Source organism: Mobula hypostoma, chromosome 27 (genome assembly GCF_963921235.1).
Source record: "Mobula hypostoma chromosome 27, sMobHyp1.1, whole genome shotgun sequence".
In the NCBI taxonomy this organism is placed as follows: Eukaryota; Metazoa; Chordata; class Chondrichthyes; order Myliobatiformes; family Myliobatidae; genus Mobula; species Mobula hypostoma.
This window is the reverse complement of record NC_086123.1, coordinates 14,085,049-14,110,799: the sequence shown is the minus strand read 5'-3', so window position 1 is coordinate 14,110,799 and position 25,751 is coordinate 14,085,049. Positions and strand designations below refer to the sequence as shown.

The 25,751-nt window shown below is 43.1% G+C and overlaps 1 protein-coding gene across 1 annotated transcript in view; it reads left to right on the top strand.

Moving 5' to 3' along the window:
- Positions 1-1,929: 1,929 nt before the first annotated feature.
- Positions 1,930-25,751, top strand: part of nipsnap1 (nipsnap homolog 1 (C. elegans)) — a 51,571-nt gene continuing 27,749 nt past the window's right edge. The window contains exons 1-5 of the mRNA XM_063034089.1: positions 1,930-2,087; positions 9,044-9,177; positions 9,278-9,323; positions 12,364-12,458; positions 20,940-21,010. Coding sequence (XP_062890159.1) covers positions 2,008-2,087; positions 9,044-9,177; positions 9,278-9,323; positions 12,364-12,458; positions 20,940-21,010 — 426 coding nt within the window. The 5' untranslated portion in view covers positions 1,930-2,007. The remainder of the gene's footprint in view (positions 2,088-9,043; positions 9,178-9,277; positions 9,324-12,363; positions 12,459-20,939; positions 21,011-25,751) is intronic.

Genomic DNA, 25,751 nt, shown 5'->3' with positions numbered 1-25,751 from the left:
CCATATAAATAAATGGTAATTGCTTCTTTGCTTTACGACATTCCAGCTTACGAACCGTTTCATAGGAACGCTCTACCTTCGGATGGCGGGGGAAATCCTGTAAATAAATAAATAAATAAATAAATAAATAAATAAATAAATAAATAAATAAATAGATAGATAAATAAATAACGGATGGGGTACGAGGGGGAGGTGGGGCATTAGCAGAAACTTGAGAAGTCAATGTTCATGCCATCAGGTTGGAGGTGGAGTGCTCACTCCACTATTTACACAGGATTTATCCATGCTCCCAATGAATGGGTTCCAGATCGTCAATAGGTCAAATATTCCTTCTCCACCTTGAGTGATTATGGGCCAGAAATTCTCTAAGGGGTCATGGAAAGGCTGTGTTTTTAATAAGGAGATTTTGAATATTTCTCTGCCTGCCTAGTAATTTTTTCTAAGGTCAAAATAAAGTGTCTGTTCAAAGTTCAAAGTAAATGCATTATCAAAGTACGTATAGGTCAACCCTGAGGTTCATTTTCTTGCAGGTAATCACAGTCAATACAAGAAACACAGTAGTATCAATGAATGGCTGCAGCCAACAAGATGGACAAACAACCAGAATGTAGCCGCCCCAGGCAGGGGCAGGATGTGTCTGGAGATAAGACACCCAGTAAGACAGGTGCTGTCATAGACTCAGGAGAAATAACATGGACAAGACAGGGACAGGGAACATGTACGATCTCCAGAGCAGACAGCATGGCTCACAGAGACAGCAGCCCCAAGCAGGGGTAAGAGATGGGACAACAGGCATAACTCATGTCAGAAGGTCCCAAGGATTGGGGCCAACCACAGTCAGGACCTAGTAGATTTAGTGCAATGGCCGGCAGAGGTAGCAGCAATTAAAGTAAAGACACGCCAGAAAGGGGAGAGTGAGGTACAGAAATGGAATGAGTAAGCAGATCATGGGCAAAGACAGCAACTGAAGGACGTGAGATGACAGAAATTGAAGAAGAAGAAGAAGAAGCCAATTTAGTAAGACTATATGGAGATGTGAAGAACCACTGTAATCAGGTTAATGCACTGAGGGACAGAGCAAAACAGCAGGCACGTATATCTGATCAGGGAAAGTCAGAGAGAGAAGATAGTCCTCCCACAGCCAGGTGATCAAGACACTGTAAGGGGGCTGCCTGAAAAGGCAGGGTTCTGCTCCCAGGTGGTCCTGCCAGAAGTCTAGTATTGAATCATTTAGATTTTTTAAAAATCTCTCTCTCACACACACTCTCACTCACACACATCAAAACTTAAGTGAAGTGTGCCATTTGTGTAAACAGCTGAACACGCAACGATGTGCTGGGGGCAGCATGCGAGTCTCACCACAGATTCAGGTGCCAACATAGCCTGCCCACGATGTTGAGCAGAACAGCACAAGAAACGGCAGCAGCAGAATAAAACAAAACAGCAGCAGCAAAACAAACCCTTTTACCACCCTTTCATGAAGGAAATGCAAGATGGAGACAAATCTTTGCATCCAAACATGGAGAGAATCCCACCGTAATTTTGATAGCAATATCCAGTTTCTCCACAAATCAAGAAACATTTTTTTTTAGATTTAATGTGCATCTGCTCCTATCTGAAGTTGTGTGCTGAGCACCATGATCAGAACATGAAAAAAAAATCTGGCCCAATATCAAACACCACAAATGTTCCTATTGCAATATTTACAGAAATGCATATATTGAAAGATTGTGAAGATAGATCTGAAAAGCGTGCATTCCTGTTGTTTCTAGGGATGAAAACAATTAGGTTTCAAAACATCTCAAACATCACATAGCATTATACCTCTAATGATAGTTAGACGGGAACAGGAGCACAGCATTTCCCATTTCCTGCCTACGAGCACAGCTGTGGCGCTCACGTTCCCTGCTGAACGACGTTCGCCGAGAGGACTTTGGCAGACCTTGGCAAAAAAAAACACACACACACACACACAAACGCTGACCTTTCCACCAGAGAGACAGGAAGATGGCGGCGATGTGGCCTGCTCGGATATGGAAATCGCCGACGTTGTTAACGCGGGGCTCGGTGGCGCTGACTTTCACCAGGTAGTGTGCGGCTGTGTGGCCTGCGTCCCTGACTTGCCCATGTTACCTGTCCATTGCCAGACAGGACTGTGCGGAGCAGGTCCGGTCGAATGCTCCGCTCCTGGAATCATTGTCGCCCGCTCCCTGTGTCCTCTTCAGATAAAAATGTCGCTGCCATTCTCTTTCAGAACACCGAGTAAATGTAACCCATTAAAGTTGGTACTTTGCTACACTGTCATGGTTGTAGCCAGATTCTCCCAAAGCCAGGCTCGCTTACTTAGTTCTTGGTGTAGCCTGCCAGTGGGAACTTAGTTTTATGCATGTGAGTCGGGGTTCTCTCACTTTCTCAATTTATTTAAGTTGGTGTAATTACTGTGGTGCTTAGACATTTTATTGTTTGCTATTTTGAGGTTTCAATGATGATTATTTGGCAATGAAAACTGATTACTTTTCAAAGACGTTCGAAACAAAGAAAAGTATCGTTGAAATAAACGCATATTCTCTTCATTGTTTCGAACTGATTAGGCATTCACATGTAACTGGATTTTTCGTTCAGAAACTAGGGGTTTTTTTTAAGCACCAAAGTTAATTAAAGTGAAAATGTATCCCGATTTCAGATATTAATGTTAAACATTTCTGAAATGAGAGGGGGTTGCCATTTAATCCATAATCATTAGTTTGAAATTTCATGTGTGTTTCTGTGGTAATAGTTGATATAACTAGGCTAAGATCACATCCAACTAGCATATCTAAAGTGTGTGATCTATATACTTTAAAATTCTTGGAAACCCTTCTCTAGGGAAAAGATGTTTGGAGAATGATCGAATTAATTGCTTACATGTAGACGAGCAGTTCCAATGAGCTGTGGGGTCTGATAAAAGCTGTCTTTGGTGAAGCACTTGTGATCGGACTATGTGGTGGCTTGTTGTTGACAGAATTTAGTTGGCTCGTGCACTTGAGTGACTTCAGCTCCATGTCTGTTAATACTCAACGTTATTAGGTCCCAAGGTTTTACTCTGATAAGGAAAATTAAAAGAAAACAAGTCCAATTCTTAACATGTGTTTGCTGATATTTGTTTTAAGAGTAGTTCTCCCTGTCCCCTATTTGTGACATTTACTGGGAACGTTGTATACAAGGAGCCCAAAGTGTTGTTGAGGATCCCTACCACCCATCCCACTACCTCTTTCGCCCACTACCATCAGGAAGGAGGTACAGGAGCATCAGGACTAGGATTGCCAGACTGGTTAACAGCTTCTTCCTCTACGCCAGGGGTAGGCAACCTTAAGCACAATTGATTTTCTAGCATGCATTATTCATTAACTTGAGGCAAAACATACCTAGATGTATTTAAATGGATAATTCCCATATTTCAAGTTTTTTATGGCATTTATCTGGCCCACCGTCTGCTCATTAATATGCAATCCGGCCCACAGAGGCAAAAAGGTTGCCGACCCCTGCTCTACGCCTTCTGCCGCCACCGAGTCTCATCACTAAGATGGGTGTTTATTGTTTACCTTTGCTGTGCATTTACATGCATCTTGAATTATATTTTAATAACTTATTTGTGGTAATATTTGATGTGTGTGATATATGTATTTGTGGGTGCACTGTGGTCTGGGGGAGGAAGTTTCATTTGGTTGTATATATGTATAGTCAGATGACAATAAACTTGAACTTGACTTGAAAACTTTACTCACTTTTAATGCTAAGTATTGGAGTGCAGAAAGCAACCATTAATTTTGGTCAAAAATATTTTGCTTCTGAAATCTTTCTAATATTAGCATAAAATACTTGCTTCTCAATTTCTTAACATTAAGATAACAATTAGATAAATAATAATAAGCATATGTCAGGGCATATATAAATATATATATACTCAAAACTTTAATGTCACATTTTAGACTGAAATCATTTTCCAGACTGTATTTTCAATTGTGCCTGTGAACAGACATTAATGTTGAAGAGGTAATAGAAATTTCAACGGTAGACATTTTTAGTAGAATATCTTTCCCTTTCATTGCTTTGGTTGGTTTTAGTATTAAGTTATAATAACCACTTGATTAGTAGCAACACAACTTTGTTGTGTGAACTATGACAATATTTACAATGTGGTTTAAAGAAAAGATATTGTAATGCAAAGACTGCAGTGTAAAGGTAAAGACTTTTTATATGTTTGCTTTTCTGATTAAACTGTTTAAGTCAAATTATTTGATAAATATCCTCTGTTTAGTTGATGCATCAAATACGTTAACACGGAAACATTTAATAAATTTTTCTGGGATTGGAAGTCTTGTCATAAGCAGAGCAGTTGTTGGCTCTGTGCCTGTATTCACTGGAATTCGTTAGAATGAGGGGCGACCTCACCGAAACCTATTGAATGGTGAAAGGCCTTGATAGGGTGGATGTGGAGAGAATGTTTCCTATGGAGGGAGAATCTAGGACCCGAGGGCAGAGCCTCAGAATAAAGGGGTGTGCTTTTAGAACAGAGATGAGGAAGAATGTTTTTAGCCAAAGAGTGGTGAATCTGTGGAATTCATTACCACAGGCAGCTGTGGAGGCCAAGTCTTTAGATATATTTGTCAGAGATTGATAGATTCTTGATTAGTCAGGGGATGAAGGAATAAGGGGAGAAGGCAGGAGACTGGGGCTGAGAGGGAAAATGGATCAGCCATGATGAAATGGCAGAGCAGACACGATGGGGCAAATGGCCTAATTCTGCTCCTATATCTTATGGTCTTAATTTTTATTCAGATTATCTCTGCACACCTGGAGTATTGTGTGCAGTTTTGGTCCCCTAATCTGAGGAAAGACATTCTTGCCAGAGAGGGAGTACAAAGAAGGTTCACCAGATTGATTCCTGGGATGGCAGGACTTTCCTATGATGAAAGACTGGATCAACTAGGCTTATACTCATTGGAATTTAGAAGATTGAGGGGGGATCTTATTGAAACGTATATTCAATATTCAGGAGGGATAGACACGAAGGAAGGGGAGGTGGGGTGGCGTTGCTGGTTAAAAAAGAGATTAACGCAATAGAAAGGAAGGACATAAGCCGGGAAGATGTGGAATCGATATGGGTAGAGCTGCGTAACACTAAGGGGCAGAAGACGCTGGTGGGAGTTGTGTACAGGCCACCTAACAGTAGTAGTGAGGTCGGAGATGGTATTAAACAGGAAATTAGAAATGTGTGCAATAAAGGAACAGCAGTTATAATGGGTGACTTCAATCTACATGTAGACTGGGTGAACCAAATTGGTAAAGGTGCTGAGGAAGAGGATTTCTTGGAATGTATGCGGGATGGTTTTTTGAACCAACATGTCGAGGAACCGACTAGAGAGCAGGCTATTCTGGACTGGGTTTTGAGCAATGAGGAAGGGTTAATTAGCGATCTTGTCGTGAGAGGCCCCTTGGGTAAGAGTGACCATAATATGGTGGAATTCTTCATTAACATGGAGAGTGACGTAGTTAATTCAGAAACAAAGGTTCTGAACTTAAAGAGGGGTAACTTTGAAGGTATGAGACATGAATTAGCTAAGATAGACTGGCAAATGACACTTCGAGGATTGACGGTGGATATGCAATGGCAGGCATTTAAAGGTTGCATGGATGAACTACAACAATTGTTCATCCCAGTTTGGCAAAAGAATAAATCAAGGAAGGTAGTGCACCCGTGGCTGACAAGAGAAATTAGGGATAGTATCAATTCCAAAGAAGTAGCATACAAATTAGCCAGAGAAAGTGGCTCACCTGAGGACTGGGAGAAATTCAGAGTTCAGCAGAGGAGGACAAAGGGCTTAATTAGGAAGGGGAAAAAAGATTATGAGAGAAAACTGGCAGAGAACATAAAAACGGACTGTAAAAGCTTTTATAGATATGTAAAAAGGAAAAGACTGATAAAGACAAATGTAGGTCCCCTGCAAACAGAAACAGGTGAATTGATTATGGGGAGCAAGGACATGGCAGACCAATTGAATAATTACTTTGGTTCTGTCTTCACTAAGGAGGACATAAATAATCTTCCAGAAATAGTAAGGGACAGAGGGTCCAGTGAGATGGAGGAACTGAGCGAAATACATGTTAGTAGGGAAGTGGTGTTAGGTAAATTGAAGGGATTGAAGGCAGATAAATCCCCAGGGCCAGATGGTCTGCATCCCAGAGTGCTTAAGGAAGTGGCCCAAGAAATAGTGGATGCATTAGTGATAATTTTTCAAAACTCGTTAGATTCTGGACTAGTTCCTGAGGATTGGAGGGTGGCTAATGTAACCCCACTTTTTAAAAAAGGAGGGAGAGAGAAACCGGGGAATTATAGGCCGGTTAGCCTAACGTCGGTGGTGGGGAAACTGCTGGAGTCAGTTATCAAGGATGTGATAACAGCACATTTGGAAAGTGGTGAAATGATCGGACAAAGTCAGCATGGATTTGTGAAAGGAAAATCATGTCTGACGAATCTCATAGAATTTTTTGAGGATGTAACTAGTAGAGTGGATAGGGGAGAACCAGTGGATGTGGTATATTTGGATTTTCAAAAGGCTTTTGACAAGGTCCCACATAGGAGATTAGTGTGCAAACTTAAAGCACACGGTATTGGGGGTAAGGTATTGGTGTGGGTGGAGAATTGGTTAGCAGACAGGAAGCAAAGAGTGGGAATAAACGGGACCTTTTCAGAATGGCAGGCGGTGACTAGTGGGGTACCGCAAGGCTCAGTGCTGGGACCCCAGTTGTTTACAATATATATTAATGACTTGGATGAGGGAATTAAATGCAGCATCTCCAAGTTTGCGGATGACACGAAGCTGGGTGGCAGTGTTAGCAGTGAGGAGGATGCTAAGAGGATGCAGGGTGACTTGGATAGGTTGGGTGAGTGGGCAAACTCATGGCAGATGCAATTTAATGTGGATAAATGTGAAGTTATCCACTTTGGTGGCAAAAATAGGAAAACAGATTATTATCTGAATGGTGGCCGATTAGGAAAAGGGGAGGTGCAACGAGACCTGGGTGTCATTATACACCAGTCATTGAAAGTGGGCATGCAGGTACAGCAGGCGGTGAAAAAGGCGAACGGTATGCTGGCATTTATAGCGAGAGGATTCGAGTACAGGAGCAGGGAGGTACTACTGCAGTTGTACAAGGCCTTGGTGAGACCACACCTGGAGTATTGTGTGCAGTTTTGGTCCCCTAATCTGAGGAAAGACATCTTTGCCATAGAGGGAGTACAAAGAAGGTTCACCAGATTGATTCCTGGGATGGCAGGTCTTTCATATGAAGAAAGACTGGATGAACTGGGCTTGTACTCGTTGGAATTTAGAAGATTGAGGGGGGATCTGATTGAAACGTATAAGATCCTAAAGGGATTGGACAGGCTAGATGCAGGAAGATTGTTCCCGATGTTGGGGAGGTCTAGAACGAGGGGTCACAGTTTGAGGATAGAGGGGAAGCCTTTTAGGACCGAGGTTAGGAAAAACTTCTTCACACAGAGAGTGGTGAATCTGTGGAATTCTCTGCCACAGCAAACTGTTGAGGCCAGTTCATTAGCTATGTTTAAAAGGAAGTTAGATATGGCCCTTGTGGCTACAGGGGTCAGGGGGTATGGAGGGAAGGCTGGGTTCTGAGTTGGATGATCAGCCATGATCATAATAAATGGCGGTGCAGGCTCGAAGGGCCGAATGGCCTACTCCTGCACCTATTTTCTATGTTTCTATGTTTCTATGTATAAAATCCTAAAGGGATTGGATAGGCTAGATGCAGGAAGATTGTTCCCGATGTTGGGGAAGTCCAGAACGAGGGGGTCACAGTTTGAGGATAAAGGGGAAGCCTTTTAGGACCGAGATTAGGAAAAACTTCTTCACACAGAGAGTGGTGAATCTGTGGAATTCTCTGCCACAGGAAACAGTTGAGACCAGTTCATTGGCTATATTTAAGAGGGAGTTAGATATGGCACTTGTGGCTAAAGGGATCAGAGGGTATGGAGGGAAGGCTGGTGCAGGGTTCTGAGTTGGATGATCAGCCATGAACATACTGAATGGCGGTGCAGGCTCGAAGGGCCAAATGGCCTACTCCTGCACCTATTTTCTATGTTTCTATGTTTCATTCAAAATCAGACTAGATTACCTCTATCTAATTTATGATTTTGTTCTTTTTGAAGCCTTTGTTCTGATTACATTAATGATATGGTGAATTCAGGGAAGACTGAAACAGAATTTAGCACATTTTGTTTTTCTTTACCATGGAAAATATGGCAAGTTCATGCGTGGACAGCAATTATTTATTAACTATCACCAAATGGATAGATATTCTGCCATCTTTTCCTTAAATATCACAATAATTATTTTTTGCAGATGCATTATTATAAAGTTCAGACACATCTTCCAAACAATCCAAAAATAACTAAATACTTGATTTGCTTTAATCCTACTGTGTCCTGAAAACTACATAGTGAATTTCTGATGCCCATCAGCTGCCAGATTCTTCGCTAGATACCTGACCCCTTAGAACCAAAGCTTGCGCTCACTTGAAAGTTTATATTTCTTCTGGGTTTTGCAAAATTCTATTTTATTACATCAAAGGACCTTTCAACGATGAAGGAAAGATACAGTCCTTGGTAGACTGTCTTCCAAGTGACAGCCAAGGCCTATTTAAGATGGCCATCTGATACTCATCAAAGGGTAGCTGTGAAGAGGGAGGATTAATGTGCATCTGTGTGATTTGTCCTTGCTGTGCCTCTGTTTTGATTCAGCTGCAGCCTGGAAATAGCCCTGTTACCGAGTAATGCATGGAATACTGTGCTTCATTTGCACAAAGAAGCTGAAATATTTTTCCACTTCGATGTGTCAGAGGCTGATAGATTCTTGATTAGTCAGGGCATGAAGGAGTAGGGGGAGCGACACTGGCCTCTGGGCAAAATCACTCCACAATTAGGCTTCGCCATTCCTAGTCTGTGAACACACATCTAACTTATTTTTTCTTCTTGCTTTTACAGGGCAAGTAGTAAAGAAGAGAAAAATGACAAAGGATGGTTTCGATCGTTATTTGTCCACAGAGTAAATCAAAGAAAGGATGCTCACTCCAATCTCCTTTCCAAGAAGGAAACTAGCAATTTGTACAAAATGCAATGTAAGTGGAAAAAAGCTTCTGCCGATGCTTGTTACTCACTATTATCAAAAGTCAACTGGTTGTTCAAATTATACTGAAACATTTTTTGTTTTTGTCTTAGTTCATAATGTGAAGCCAGAATGTTTAGATGCCTACAACAGCTTATCGTAAGTTCCAATCTCTTGAAAATCAGTTGATTTTATTCAGACAGTGCCCATGATCTTTGAAAGAGTGATGTAGCATTTTGTTTACTATTTTCACACTAGGATTCCTCCACATTGGAATATATTACATATTCTCACCACTGTTTGTGTCTATAATTAGTCTATCCTGTGAGGATTCTCAGCCACATTAATTGTGGTCTCCTGGACATTTCCCATTTTAATCACCACGTTTTCAGCTGCTGAGGTCCGGAGTTCTGGAATTTCCTCTCTTATTTTCTCAGTTCCCATTCTCTCCTTTAAGACCCCTTATTTTTTTCCCCCAGCAATCAAAGCTTTTGGTTATCCACCATGATATTTCCTTGAGTGGCTCAGTGTTAAGTATTGTTAGATAAAGCACCTGTGAAGTACGTTAGGGTATTCCATCCACTGAACGATGCTATGCAAATGCAGGTAGTTGTTGCTGAGATAATGTATGACTCAGCAAAAGCTCATTCGGACAATCATGTCGGTGTCAGTGGGGATAAACGGGCTTCCAGCCTAATGCCCGGGAGGCAGATAACTCTAGGTTGTAGCTCCACACTGCAGGGCTCCTCAAGTTTGCACTGGAGCATAATAAATGGTTCTTCCTCTACCACCTTTTCATTCAGTGAGTTCCAGTCCAGGCTCCTCTCACCCTCATCTCCCTCCTAATCCTTCCACCAAATCCTTTAAATCTTTGCCCCATGGTTTTTGAGCACCCTAATAGTTCTTGCATTTTAATCTTCAAGGCCTTTCATCATTTAGTACATTTCAATTAAATATGTTCTCATTCTCTTCGGGTCCAAAAGAAACAAGGCCAGCTTGTCCAATTTTCCAGCCCCACCCATGCCCTCGTAAATTTTCATAACACCCTCTCCTATAAAAATGACTTTGTCCCTGCAACATGGTGACTAGACTGAACATAGTACTCATAACCTCTTAATCTTGTATTCTATGCCCATACAAAAAAAAGCATTCCACTTTAATTGAATTGACTGGCTACATTTAAGGTTCGCTGAAAACGTATGCTCTAAATTTCTTTTGTTCCTTGCGTTTATTGTTTATACACATATCTTCTTACGATATTCCCTCAGTGCATTACCCGACACTTTGATGAGCTAAATTCCACTCACAACTTTTCTGTGCAGCTGACCACACCAGCTGAATCCTTCTACAGTCCAAATCTCTCCTCCTCACTATCAATGTTATGGGCATTTTCTTTAAAGTTAAATTAATTGCAGTTTTATTTTCCAGTTAACCCTATTCCCCAGCACAGGACTACTTCCTGCATGCTTATTTGGATTATATACACCTTTACAGGAAATTATGGAACAATTGGATACATTATTGCCTGTGCTTGTTTTAGTCAAATTACAAATTAACATTGGCCCAGTTTTTAACTATCTATCGATCTTGCTCTGCTTGAAGAATCATGAGTGCATTTCTTTGTTGTGATGTTGAATTTCCCCTTGATAAGGAACTATATTTAGTAGGTCAAGTCCAGACATGGTTCACATTGGCTGTCTCTATTAAAACTATCCGAAAGAGATATCAGTCTGTAAACAACATTTTTTCCAATTATGACGATTTGATATTGACTGCTATTAAACAAAGGAATCCTTGTAGGTGGTGCTTGTTGAAACAAGAAAGCTGATTCCTTTGAATTCCAAAAACACTCACCGCTATATGTTTGTATAATTCTATATAAATTCATATAAAATATAAATGATTACTTGGCTTGACCAGAGTGCACAGAACTGTGTGTAAATTATAATTTTGGCACGTCGCCTAAATGTACATCTTTTTGTTTACCTAGTTTTATTTGATGTGAGTGATTTCATCTGACTGCTGTATAATATATGCGGTCCAAGAAACCCATACTCAAAAACACCTGCAGGTTAATGTCTGTTTTGTAATTTGTAAAATATACTTGTTCCCAGCAATACTGACAGGATCATTTTAAACTCATATTCCTAGATGCCTTGAAAAGATTTGGCCTTCTTGAAAAGGTATTGTCCTTGTTGTGATAATGTTTTTTTTCAGTGATGGGAGGCAGGGAATATCAAGGTGGTGATGAAACACTCGAGCCATTCTGTCTTTTCTCTTCCTATTTTGTTTTAAGTCATTGTGTTAGAACTTGGTTACTTTCTAAACAAAAGCAGAGGATATTTGACATCAGTGATACATTAAATCTGGATTATATTTTGTAAAGCCAAGCAAAAGGTATACGTAGGCCAGTTGGGTTTTCATATTATGGAAGACAGCCCACATATCAGTGGCTTTTACAATTACAGTGTTGGGATTTGCACAATCATTGGATTGCTAGGCTTTTGTCAAGTGAATCCCAATGACCTTTGCCATTCCTAGCTGTGGTTTGTGTTGTGCAGGGTTTGTCTAATCTCTTCTGCTTGACTCACTCCATATGATTCACACAGAACAAAATTTATGTAAACCCCTTGCAGCAACCAGCAGAGGAAATTAGTAGCGAGGTACTCTGACAACCCAGCTGTGAATCATTTCGAAATCTAAATGTGATCACTTCCTAATCTTTTCTGAGCAGGTGCAAAAAAATGTGGTAAACTGGTAGAAAATGTATCTGCTTACAACTGCATACGTTTTTCCATACCCAGTTCCCAAACCACAAAATTTTCCAATCTGGCTTGCTGAGTTTCAATAGTTTTTTCATCGTTGGTTGTCCTTGTTGGGCCACTTAACCCTTCAGGTCCTGGCAAATTATTTGCAGTTAACATTGTGATCTGAAGGATTTGTAGTATTCTTTCTATTCTCTCTCTAATACTAGCCAACATATGTTTTCGGTTTACATTGGGTTGTTTGTAAAATTCATAACCTAATCAATACATATGTACATTACTAAGAAAATTGGAATTATATTTTTTCCATAACGTATTTTTGTATTGCACTATTTATGTTTATGTACAAGCCTACGTAAGGAAGCATTTGGTGTGCACAGATCTAGATTGTTTGCAGTTGGGTTAAAAATAAAACCTTTTGTTAATGACCGCAGGGAGAAAATATTGCAAAAGCTACACAATGATCCTGACTACCCGTGTGAGATTGTAGGAAGCTGGAATACATGGTACGGTGAGCAGGATCAAGCAGGTAATTCTACTATCCAGACTTAATTTAGTTCGTCCTAACTGTCCTTCTCACCTTTGGTTTAATTATCATTATTTAGATGATCATAATCATTCCTGACCTCAGGTGGACGCTCAGCTTCCTGACCAAGCCTGTGACTCGGCTGCTCACTATGGAGTCTGGCTAGTTATTTGTTCAGGTGATGCCCACGGTGGGGGGGGGGGTGCGAGCATGACGTGGTGTCACAGTTGACCATTGATTGACAGAGCAGCCATCGCAGCCTGACAGAAAAGTAATGCTCCACCCCGCTATCCTCACAAAAGCCGAAGCCAACTCCAGCGACCTTGGTGTTCTGCTTAGTGCCCCTAGGCGCCATGACGGGCACAGTGGTTTGTGCGGCGTAATTACAGTTTGGGGCTTCAAAGTTCGATCCCGGTGTCCTCCCCGTGCAATGCATGGAGTTTCCTCTGGGTGCTCCTGTTTCTTCCTGCAGTCTAAAGATGTATCGGTTAGTTGGTAATTGTAAATTGTCCTGTGCGTTAAGTCGGGGTTTCTGACCCATGATGTCAGTGTACATTTTAATACCATCTGTTTGCACTTGGTCTGTAGCCTTCCCTGTCCCCCCACTGTCCCCGCCTGCTTATGTCCCGCTCTAACTGCCTCAGAAATAGATACATCATACCAGCTTGCACCCCCCACCACCACCTTTAAATGTTTCATCCCTCCCACCTTAAAGCTAAGCCGCCTTGTGCTTGACATTTTCAACATGGAAGAAGGATACTTGGGGTTGCCCCCCAGCTCTGACACTCCAGAGAAAGCAGTCCAAATTTATCCACGCAAAGACGAGGAAATCTGCAGATGCTGGAAATTCAAGCAAGACACAAAATATCCAATCCCTTTATAGCTCAATATGCTCCAATCTAGACAACATTCTGGTGAATCTCTCCCTCCAAAGTTTCCACATCCTTCCTGAAGCCACCAACCAGCACTGCACACATTACTCCAACTGGGGCCTAACTAAACTTTTATACAGCTGCAATATAACTTACCAACTTTTATACTCAATGCCCCACCCAGTGAAGGAAAGAATGCTGTCTGCCTTCTTTATCACCCTCTTGATTCACTTGTCTTCGCCCAGGCAGTGCCTCATTCCTGGTTAGAACAAGAATGCACTGCTCAAAGATTTTTTTAGCAACTCATTGTTTTCTCTTCCCTTTATTTGTTGTCCCAAATGACCTTTGAGTAATAATGTCTAATTTTAATATCATCACTTGAAAGATATTGCACATCCCCATAACCTACCTGCAAATTTGCTTCTTTATCTCTCTCAACAAGCACCATGAGATGTTCTTAACCCTAAACATCTTGTTCTTGCATCTCTTTTACGACCCTGAACTTTGCCTTTTGGGTAGTTCTTTCCTGGAGCATAAGATCAAGAAGCTCTTCCTTGTATTTTGTGGTGACTCCAAGTATTTCCAGAGCAAGACACAAAAAATGCTGGCAGAACTCAGCAGGTCAGGCAGCATCTGTGAAAGGGAAGAAAACAATTGATGTTTTGAGCAATGACTCTTCATCAGGACTGAAAAGGAAGGCGGTTGAAGTTAGAATAAGAAGTTGGGGGGGAGAGGAAAGATTACACACTGAAACCAAGTGGGGGCGGGGAAGGTAACTAAGTGGGGGAAGCTTTGAACTCTAGCTCAAATACTAGAGCTACTCCTTCGGGTGTACTTCCTCAGGGCAAGTGCAGTTCTCACGTGGTGCTGCAATGGTAAGAAACGGGTCTTGGCTGGCCAGCCTCAGGGTCCCTGCCAGTGAAGATGGTGGCGTGCAGGGATGCAACGACTACTCCAGCTCCCACTGATGGCGCTAGCTTCGGATTCTTGGATAGTGCTTCAAAGTTTCTAGTCAAGGGTTTCATTCAACCAAAGCTCCGCTGAACTCTTGGACAAAATTACATTTAATCCGCCGGCTGCAGAATTAACGGACACCAGACCCAGTGACAGCGATCTGGCCTAAGCGGTGGTGTATGAGAGGAAGCAGAGACACGACAAGAGAGCTGGGGCACTAGTGAGGCTAGCGCTAACCCGATCAGGCTGGTGGTACCATCACATTTCCTGGCCAGTGCCCACCTGCTAAATAATAAAATGGACTTACTGAGAATGAACACACAGAGAGAGATGAGAAACTGCTGCGTTCTCATTTTCACCGAAACGTGGCTAAGCAACATCATGCCTGACTCAGCATTTCAGTTTGACGGGGTGACTCTGTTCCACACAGTCAGGAACTCCTCATCGGGGAAATCCAAAGAGGGCGGAATATGTGTGTACATTAACAAAGGTTGGTGCACAAACTCATCTGTAGTTAACAGTCAGTGTGCTAGGGAAATTGGGCATCTTACAATTAAATGCCAACCACATTAACTGCTGAGGGAGTTTATTGTTGTGTTCATCACCCCTATCTGCATCCCTCCTCCCACCCCAAGGGTGAATGTCAAGGTTGCACTGGGAGAGCTTTGCAGTGCCATCAGCTCTCTACAAAAGAAAAGCATCCGAATGGTCTCTTCATAATTGCAGGAGACGTCAATCATGTTAACCTACAAGACATTCGACCAAATTCCATCAACACATCACCATGGCCACCCAGAGCACAAACAGACTGGACCACGTTTATACAAACAGACAACATACTTTCACTCTCATCTTGACCTCTCTGGCCGCATCTCCCTAATGTTAATCCCAACATAAATGCTAAAAATGGAGAAACCAGTCATGAGGACCATCACTGTCTGGTCTAATGAGGCAGTCTCTATGCTCTAGGACTGTTTTTCAACAGGCCAATTGGCAGGTGTTCAAGGAGGCCACCAGACTGTGAGGAATATGTCTCACCTGTCATCGGAAACATCAGTATGTGTATAGCCAATGTTGGTACCTCAAGAAAGGTTATCTCATAGCCCAACCAAAAGCCCTGGCTTAATGCAGAGGTTCACTCCATACCAGAAGCCTGTGACACTGTTCAAGTCTGGTGACAGGCAGCTCTCAGACCAGACAGAAGAAACTTCATCTTCGGCACCAAGAGGGCAAAGGCTGCCTATGTACAAAAATCCAGGAACACCTCTCTCTGGTAATCATCCCCGGTGTACATGGCTGCAGATCAAGGGCATTACTGACTGTACCAGCGACACCATCCTCTCTGACATCCTAATCAACTTCCATGCGTGCTTCAAGGCATGCAACACTCTGCTGGCCATGAGAGCTACTCTCCTCCCAGGGGAGCCGCCACTGTGTAACAGCAGCAGACGTGAGAGTGGCTCTGCAGCAAGTGAACCCCCAAAAGGCAGCCGGGCCAGAGTACTTGGGGAGTGCGCACGCCAGCTCACTAATGTCTTCATGGACTTCTTCAATCCTTCATTCACCCATGCTGCTGTTCCCACATGTTTCAAATCTGCCACCTTCATCCCTCTACCAAAGAACTCTACACCTTCAGAACTAAACGACTACCGCCCAGTAGCACTAGCTCTGATCATCATGAAGTGATTTGAACAGCTGGCAAGGGCACACATCAAAAACCCCATTCCTGCCAATCAGATTCTAACCAATATGCTTACTGACAGAACCGCTCTACAACAGATGGCATAGCATCTGTCATGCACCTGGATCGGACACACCTTGAAAACAAGGACACTTATGCTGTCTCTGGATTTCAGTTCAGCATTCGACACTATTGTTCCACAGTCCTTGGTGAACAAACTCCTACTCCTCAGTCTAAACGCACCAGCGTGCCACTGGGTGTTGGACATCCTAACCAACAAACCTCAGATTGTCAGGTGCACAACCACTCCTCCCTCTCTATCATCCTCAGTGCAGGTGTCCTGTATGGGCGTTCTGCACAGGTATGTTCCAATGAGACAGGAGAAGGATGGTAGGGTTCAGGAACTGTGGTGTACAAAAGCTGTTGAAAACCTAGTCAAGAAGAAAAGAAAAGCTTATGAAAGGTTCAAAAACACTAGGTAATGATAGAGATCTAGAAGATTATAAGGCGAGCAGGAGGGAGCTTAAGAATGAAATTAGAGCGCCAGAAGGAGCCATAAGAAGGCCTTGGTGAGCAGGATTAAGGAAAACCCCACGGCATTTTACAAGTATGTGAAGAGCAAGAGGATAAGATGTGAGAGAATAGGACCAATCAAGTGTGACAGTGGAAAAGTGTGTATGAAACTGGAGGAGATAGCAGAGGTACTTAATGAATACTTTGCTTCAGTATTCACTACGGAAAAGGATCTTGGCGATTGTAGGGATGACTTACAGCGGATTGAAAAGCTTGAGCATATAGACATTAAGAAAGAGGATGTACTGGAGCTTTTGGAAAGCATCGTTGGATAAGTCTCCGGGACCGGATGAGATATACCCCAGGCTACTGTGGGAGGTGAGGGAGGAAATTGCTGAGCCTCTGGCGATGATCTTTGCATCATCAATGGAGACTGGAGAGGTTCCGGAGGACTGGAGGGTTGCAGGTGTTGTTCTCTTACTCAACAAAGGGAGTAGAGATAGCCCAGGAAATTATAGACTAGTGAGTCTTACTTCAATGGTTGGTAAGTTGATGGAGAAGATCCTGAGAGGCAGGATTTATGAACATTTGTAGAGGCATAATATGATTAGGAATAGCAGGTCATGCCTTATGAGCCTGATTGAATTTTTTGAGGATGTGACTAAACACATCGATGAAGGTAGAGCGGTAGATGTAGTGTATATGGATTTCAGCAAGGCATTTGATAAGGTACCCCATGCCAGTCTTATTGAGAAAGTAAGAAGGCATGGGATCCAAGGGGACATTGCTTTGTGGATGCAGAATTGGCTTGCTCACAGAAGGCAAAGAGTGGTTGTAGACAGGTCATGTTCTGCATGGAGGTCCGTGACCAGTGGTGTGCCTCAGGGATCTGTTCTGGGACCCCTTCTCTTCGTGATATTTATAAATGACCTGGATGAGGAAGTGAAGGGATGGGTTAGTAAATTTGCTGATGACACAAAGGTTGGGGGTGTTGTGGATTGTGTGGAGGGCTGTCAGAGGTTACAGCGGAAGGAGACATTGATAGGATGTAAAACTGGGCTGAGAAGTGGCAGATGGAATTCAACCCAGATAAGTGTGAAGTGGTTCATTTTGATAGGTCAAATATGAGGGCAGAATATAGTATTAATGGTAAGACTCTTGGCAGTGTGGAGGATCAGAGGGATCTTGAGGTCTAAGTCCATAGGACACTCAAAGCTACTGCACAGGTTGACTCTGTGGTTAAGAAGGCATACGGTCCTTTGGCCCTCAACAACCATGGGATTGAGATTAAGAGCTGAGAGGTAATGTTACAGCTATTTAGGACTCTGGTCAGGCCCCACTTGGAGTACTGTGCTCAGTTCTGGTCACCTCACTACTACAGGAAGGGTGTGGAAACTATAGAAAGGGTGCAGAGGAGATTTACAAGGATGTTGCCTGGATTGGGGAGCATGCCTTATGAGAATAGGTTGAGTGAACTCAGCCTTTTCTCCTTGGAACTGTAGAGGATGAGAGGTGACCTGATAGAGGTGTATAAGATGATGAGAGGCATTGATCGTGTGGATAGTCAGAGGCTTTTTCCCAGGGCTGAAATGGCTAACACGAGAGGTGCTTGGAAGTAGGTAGAGAGGAGATGTCAAGGGTAAGTTTTTTACGCAGAGAGTGGTGAGTGCACGGAATGGGCTGCCGGCAACGGTGGTGGAGGCGGATACGATAGGGTCTTTTAAGAGACTCCTGGATAGGTACGTGGAGCTTAGAAAACTAGAGGGCTATGGGCAACCTTAAGTAATTTTTAAGTACAGTAAGTACATGTTCGGCTCAGCATTGTGGGCCGAAGGACCTGTATTGTGCTGTAGGTTTTCTGTGTCCTGCTTGGCTGTTTGCTGAGCCCTTTGCTGTACACTCTGCTCACACACGACTGCACGGCCAGTCACCCGAGCAATCACATCATCCAGTTGGCTGATAACTTGCCAGTGATGGGGCTCATCATCAACAATGATGAGATGGCCTACAGAGAGGAAGTGGAAGAGCTCGAGGCCTGGTGCCAAGCAAATAACCTGGTCCTCAATGTCAACAAGACAAAGGAGATGGTTATCGTCTTCAGGAGAACTCAGCACTCCCACACCCCTTTTACATTGGTGGCACAGATGTGGAAACTGCAAGCAGTTTCAGACTCCTGGGAGTGCACATCACACACATCTCACGGTTCCAGAACACATTCTTCACAGTCAAGAAAGCTCACCGATGCCTCTACTTTCTGAGGAGGCTGAAGAGAGCTGGTCTTTGCACATCCACACTCGCGTCATTCTACAGATGCACAGTAAAGAGCATCCTAACCAGCTGCATCACCGCTTGGTACGAAAAGTTTGCTGCGGAAGACAGGAAGGCTCTCCAATGGGCAGTTAAGACTGCTTAACACATCACTAGCATCAGCCTACCCACTGTCAAGGATAAATATACAGAAAGGTGCTGGGAAAGAGTCAGTAACATCATGGAGGATCTCACCGACTGTTTGTCCCACTCCCATCAGGTAGGAGACTAAAGCTACGTCCACACTAGACTGGATAATTTTGAAAACGCCGGTTTCACGTAAAAATGATAGGCGTCCACACCAGGCGTTTTTGAAAATACCTCCGTCCACATTAAAATGGGTATTTGGGCGAATCTCCTCCTACTGGGCATGCGCCGGACACATCTGCAGAAAACAAGCGACGGTATACTATTTCCGTTTCCGCCTTGAATTTCTGTTGTTTCCTTTGGTCAAAAACTAGAGTACCTACAACAACAGCAAAAGAAAGTTTTCAACAATGTCTTCGAGGAATACAAAGAAAACCTCCGCTGGAAAAAGCAGACCGGACTTCTTCGTTTGGACAGATGATGAAGTTGAGCTGCTTCTGCACGTTACAAGTGACTGCAAAGTCAGCAAAGCAGTGGAGAACGTGGACTGGGAGTCGTGCCATACCAAATACAGCGATATCCTCGACCGCTATAAAGAACAATACATTGCGGCAGAGCGGACGGAATCTCTGGGTAAGGACTACCCGCACAAACTGGACGATGTAACCAAGACAATTATTGTAACCAAACTTAAGGCGATTCACCGCAAATACAGGCAGGCAGTGGACGCGGGATGAAAAAGTGGACACGGTAGAGTAGTTCTACTGTACTTTGAGTTGTGTGAGCAGATCTGGGGGGGTGGGGGGGCTCACCAGCCACCACGGCAACTCAAGGCAGCATTGAAACCTGCGATGTGGAGGACAGGGTCGACGCACATCACAGCAACCGATGTACAGCCTCTTCACCCACTTCGACGAGTACGCCCAACTCCGACAGTTTGGACCAAGCAACAGGTGGTGGCTGCAACGTGTTTGGTGTCGAATCCCGCCATGAAAGACTTGGTGCGCGTTTGTCCAGTTACAATCAAGTAACATCCACACCAGGACCGGCAGACTCAAGAACAGTTAGTTTCCCCAAGTAGTAAGATTGATCAACACCTCCACCCACTGCTTTATTATTCCCCATCCGTTACCTTATGTACAGTGTACCATCACTTTATTGACATACAATCAATCTATGTGTATAAGTATTTATATTCATTGTGTGATTTATTACTATTATTGTGTTCTTTTGAGTATTTTTTGTGTAGCATTGGATCTGGTATCACAATTATTTGCCTCTCCTTACGCTTGTGTACGGGAAGTGACATTAAACGATCTTGAATCTTGAATTATGAGTCAATCTTACAAAATATTCTGTTGCCTCCTTCAGAAAATAATTGGTATCTTGTTTAAAATATTATTTTAAACCAATCCTTTTGGACCTTGGTTCTTGGACCTCCCTGTGTCCTGTTAGGCTGCTCCTGGTTTGGTAAAGCATCCCTTCCTCATCTGCACCAAAAATCTCCCAGTTGCCAAATTCTGCATTCTGAACTCTGGAAAAAGTACTGTGCTTACTGGCACATAGCTCTCCTGTTCTTTTTGGCTTCCTAATTTAAAAGAAATGTGTTTACATGCAGAATGCTCTCTGTTTTTAAATGTATATAAATAGACTTTCTTATCTTCGTCTCAATAGGCCTTTTAGAATTTTGGTTGTTAGAGTTACAAACTTTGTAAATATTCATCTCCACATGTTCGGCTCCATTAACTTCAGTGGAATCAGACACACAGGGAGCCCTTAACTTCCTGTGTTTAATGTTAATGAACAATGAACTCCAGACTACCACCTCCCCATAAGAATTGCTTGAGCCTCCCAAGGTGATCACGCAGAATCAGAATCAGGCTGTTATCACTAACATCTGCAATTTGTCGTTTTGTGGCTGCAGTACAGTGAATAAGCTTCCATTATTACCATGAGACGAAAATGCCTGAGGCATAAAACACACTGGTGAAAATGTACAGACATTGTCTGCTTGCAGAATCGGCATTTTTGTTTAGTCTACAATTTTTGTCATCCTTTTATTTTGGACAGTGCATTTATGGAGGTTTTCTGGTGGTTATCCTGCTATGACAGATGCAATGGAGAAGCTAAAACAAAACAAGGTAATAAATGAAAACAATCTTTAAACACAAATGATGAAATTTCGTTTGAAATTTAGCAAGCAGTGCAAATACTTATGCCCTCCTAATAAGCGGAGGTTCTCTCCAGATTATGAACGCCCTACCTGTGTGCGTAAGAATGAGTGTTTGCGAGACTATTGGGGTGGACTTTGTGACTGCTGAAAGGCTGCGGGAATCTTCTGCCACCTGTGAACTCAGTTTGTAGCCACATTTCTAACATGTAACCGTTTGGGTTTTGGGGCAAGTCAATTGAGCCCTCTAGCCTGGGGCACAATTATATAAGATCAGACTGGATCTTGATCGCAACACACCTTTATTTTTTATCACCAAATATCCCATGTTCTTTAAATGCCTGTCGTTCTCCAACTTGAATGTGGTCAATGGCTCTGCTACTAATGTTCCCTGAGACAGAGAATACTAAAAGTTCACCATAATTTTGGGATTGATTCGCAAGAGCAAATTAAAGGAAGGCAGGGGCAAGCACAGTGGCCGTCGTTGGAATGGACATAGAGTGGTGACCTTGAGGCTTTAGCTCTTCGAGGCTTCAGTGAAAGAAGACTTCAGTCAGAGAAAGCAAAGGAAAGAAAGGCTCAAGATTTTTCATTCTCTTTGTGTCTGCTCAGCTAGGACAGTAGAGATGTCAGGCAGGATGTTAGAATGCTCCTCTTGTGGGATGTGGGATGTGGGAAGGCAAGGAAACCTCCAGTGCCCCTGACGACTACAGCTGCAAGAACTACATCCAGATGCAGCTTCTAATAAACCGCCTTAAGGAGTTAGAGCTGGAATTGGATGAACAACGGATCGTTCGGTAGGCTGAGGGGACGATAGATAGGACATATAGAGAGGTAGTTACACCCAAGGTGCAGGATGCAGGAAACTGGGTGACCGTCAGGAAGGGGAAAGAGATTAAGGAGCCAGTGCAGAGTACTCCTGTGGCCATTCCCCTCAACAACAGTATATTACTTTGTTTTCTGTCGGGAGGTGGGTGGGTGGTAACCTAAGAGCAGAATGTCACAGTGGGCGAGTCTCTGGCACTGAGTCTGCCTCTGTGACTCAGAAGGGAATGGGGGAGAAGATCCCACATTGTGGTGATAGGGAATTGGTTAGTTAAGAGAACAGACAGGATGTTTGTGGGCAATTGAGTCCTCAGCATTCTAAAGTGAGAGGATGAACAGCCAGAAGTTGTGGTCCATGTAGGACAAGTGACGAGGTTCTGCATAGGGAGTTCAGGGAGTTAGGTGCTAAGTTAAAGGGCAGGACCTCCAGGGTTGTGACCTCAGGATTAATACCTGTGCTAAGTGCTAGCGAGGCCATAACTAGGAAAATTATATAGTTACATACATGGCTTAGGAGTTGGTGTAGGAGGGAAGCCATAAGATTTCTGGATCAATGGGCTCTCATCCAGGGAAGGTGCACCGTGTATAGAAGGGACGGTTTGCACCTGAACTGGAGGGGGACTAAGATCCTAGGAGGAAGGTTTGTTAATTCTGCATGGTGACATTTAAACTAGAGTTGCAGGGGGATGGGAAGCAGAGTGTCAGAACAGTTAATGGAGAAATTGTGGAGGTAGACCTCAGCCAAAGTTAGGAATCAAAAAATTGAGCATGGTGTGACTAGTGTCCTGAGCTGCATTTATTTAAATGCAAGAAGTATCATAGGAAAGGCAAATAATAATGCTGAAGACGAGGTAGCTGGTTTACAAACAGGCAATGTGTGGTGAGGAGAGGGAAAAATTTCGCTCAACAGGATGAGCTGCAATGTAAAAGGTGGACAAAATTGAAAAGGGTAAATACAGAACTGAAGGTGTTGTATTTGAATGCGTGCTGTATGCAGAATAAGGTAGATGAACTTGCAGCACAGTTGCAGATTGGCCGGTATGATGTAGGCATCACTGAATCATGGCTGAAAGAAGATGACAGCTGGGAGCTTAATGTCCAAGGGTACACATGGCATCGAAAGGACAGGCAGGAAGGCAGAGGGGACGGCGTTGCTCTGTTGGTAAGGAATGAAATTAAATCAATACAAAGAAGTGACATAGGGTCAGAGGTGTTCAATCATTGTGAATACAGCTAAGGAACTGCAAGAGTAAAAAGGCCCTGATGGGAGTTGTATGTAAACCCCCAAACAGTAGTAAGAATGTGGCCTACAAATTACAACGGGAGATAGAAAATGCATGCCAAAAGGACAATGTTACAATAGTCACTGGGGACTTCAATATACGGGTAGATTGGGAAAACCTGGCTGGAGCTGGATTCCAGGAGGGGGAGTCTCTAGCCTGCCAACGAGATGGCTTTTTGGAGCAACTCGTGGTTGGGCCCACTTGAGGATCAGCTATTCTAGATTGGTTGTTGTGCAGTGAACCAGAATTGATTCGAGACCTGAAGGTAAAAGACCCTGAGGGGCAAGTGATCGTAATGTGATCAAATTCACCCTGAAATTCAAGAAAGAGAAGCTAATGTCAGATGTATCAGTATTACAGTGGAGTAAAGGGAATTACAGAGGCATGAGAGGGAAGTCGACCAGAATTGATTTGGAAAAGGACACTGGCTTGAATGACAGCAGAGCAGCAATGACTAGAAGTTCTGGAAGCAATTTGGAAGGCACAGGATATAAACATCCCCAAGAGGAAGAAGTATTCTAAACGCAAAATGATACAACTGTGGCTAACGAAAGAAGTCAAAGCCAACATAAAAGCTGTAGAGGGGGCATATAATAGAGCAAAAATCAGTGGGAAGCTAGGGGATTGGGAAGCTTTTAAAAACCAACAGAAGCAACTAAAAATGTCATTAAGAAGGTAAAGATGGAATATGAAAGTAAGCTAGCCAATGATATTAAAGAGGATGCCAAAACTTTCCTCAGATACATAAAGTGTAAAAGAGAAGCAAGAATGGATATCAAGCCGCCGGAAAACGATGTTAGAGAGGAAGTAATGGGGGACAACGAAATGGCGGACGAACTGAATAAGTATTTTGCATCAGCCTTCATGGTGGAGGACACTAGCAGTATGGTGGAAGTTCCAGGTATCAGGGGTCATGAAGTGTGTGAAGTTACCGTAACTAGAGAGAAGGTTCTTGGGAAATTGAAAGTTCTGAAAGCAGTTAAATTACCGGGACCACATGGTGTACACCTGAGAGTTCTGAAAGTGGTGGCTGAAGAGATTGTGGTTGTGGAAGCATTAGAAATGATCTTTCAAGAATCACTGGATTCCGGAATGGGTCTGGAAGACTGGAAAATTGGAAATGTCACTCCACTCTTCAAGAAGGGAGAAAGGCAGAAGAAAGGAAACTGTAGGTCAGCTAGTGTGACCTCAGTGGTTGGGAAGATGTTGGAGTTGATTATTAAGGATGAGTTCTTAGGGTACTTGGAGGCACATGATAAAATAGGCTGTGGTCAGCATTGTTTCCTTTTATAAAGCATTGTTGGAGTATTGTGAGTAACTTTGGGCCCCTTATCTTAGAAGGGATGTGCTGAAACTGGAGAAGGTTCAAAGGATGTTCACAAAAATGATTCCAGGATTGAATAGTTTGTCATATGAAGAGCGTTTGATGGCTCTGGGCCTGTATTCACTAGAACTCAGAAGAATGAGGGGATGACCTCATTGAAAACTATGGAATGGTTAAAGGCTTTGATAGGGTGGATGTGGAAAGGACGTTTCCTATGGTGGGAGAGTCTAAGCCCAGAGAACACAGCCTCACAATAGAGGGGTGTCCTTTTAGAACGGAGATGAGGAGGAATTTCTTTAGCCAGTGAGTGCTGAATCTGTTGAATTCATAGCCACAGGTAGCTGTGGAGGCCATGTCTTTATATTTAAGGCAGAGATTGAAAGATATTGATTGGTCAGTGTGTGAAGGGTTATGGGGAGAAGGCAGGAGATTGGGGCTGAGAGGAAAATTGGATCAGCCATGAAGAAATGGTGGTGCAGACTCGATGGGCCAAATGGCCTAATTCTGCTCCTGTATCTTATGGTCTAATGGTCTTATAACCTGAGACAAGAAATTCCTCCTCACTTCTGTCATGTATGGGTGACTCCTTTTTCTTTGAATTATGTACCCTGTTTTTAGAGTACCCCAGTAGGGAAAACATCCTGTCAGCATTCATCATGTCAATCCCCCTCAAGACCTTACACGTTTCAGTAAGATCATCTGTCATCCTTATAAACTCTGATGAAAACAGGCCCAACTTATTCGATCTTTCTCCATACACCAAAGGCCTTCATCCCAGGAGCGACTGGGGTTGTATACACTGGAATTTAGAAGGATGAGCTGGGATCTGATTGAAACATATAAGATTATTAAGGGATTGGACACACTAGAGGGAGGAAACATGTTCCTGATGTTGGGGGAGTCCAGAACCAGAGGCCACAGTTTAAGAATAAGGGGTAGACAATTTAGAACGGAGTTGAGGAAAAACTTTTTCACACAGAGGGTTGTGGTTCTGTGGAATGCTCTGCCTCAGAAGGCAGTGGAGGCCAGTTCTCTGGATTCTTTCAAAAAAGAGTTAGATAGAGCTCTCAAAGATAGCAGAGTAAAGGGATATGGGAAGAAGGCAGGAAAAGGTTACTGATTGTGGATGATCAGCCATGATCACTGGTGGTGCTGGCTCGAAGGGCTGAATGGCCTACTCCTGCACCTATTGTCTATTGTCCATTGAATCATCCTTGTGTCTTTTCTCTGCACTACATCCAGTGCAAGAACATCATCCCTGAAATATGAAGGGCAAAACA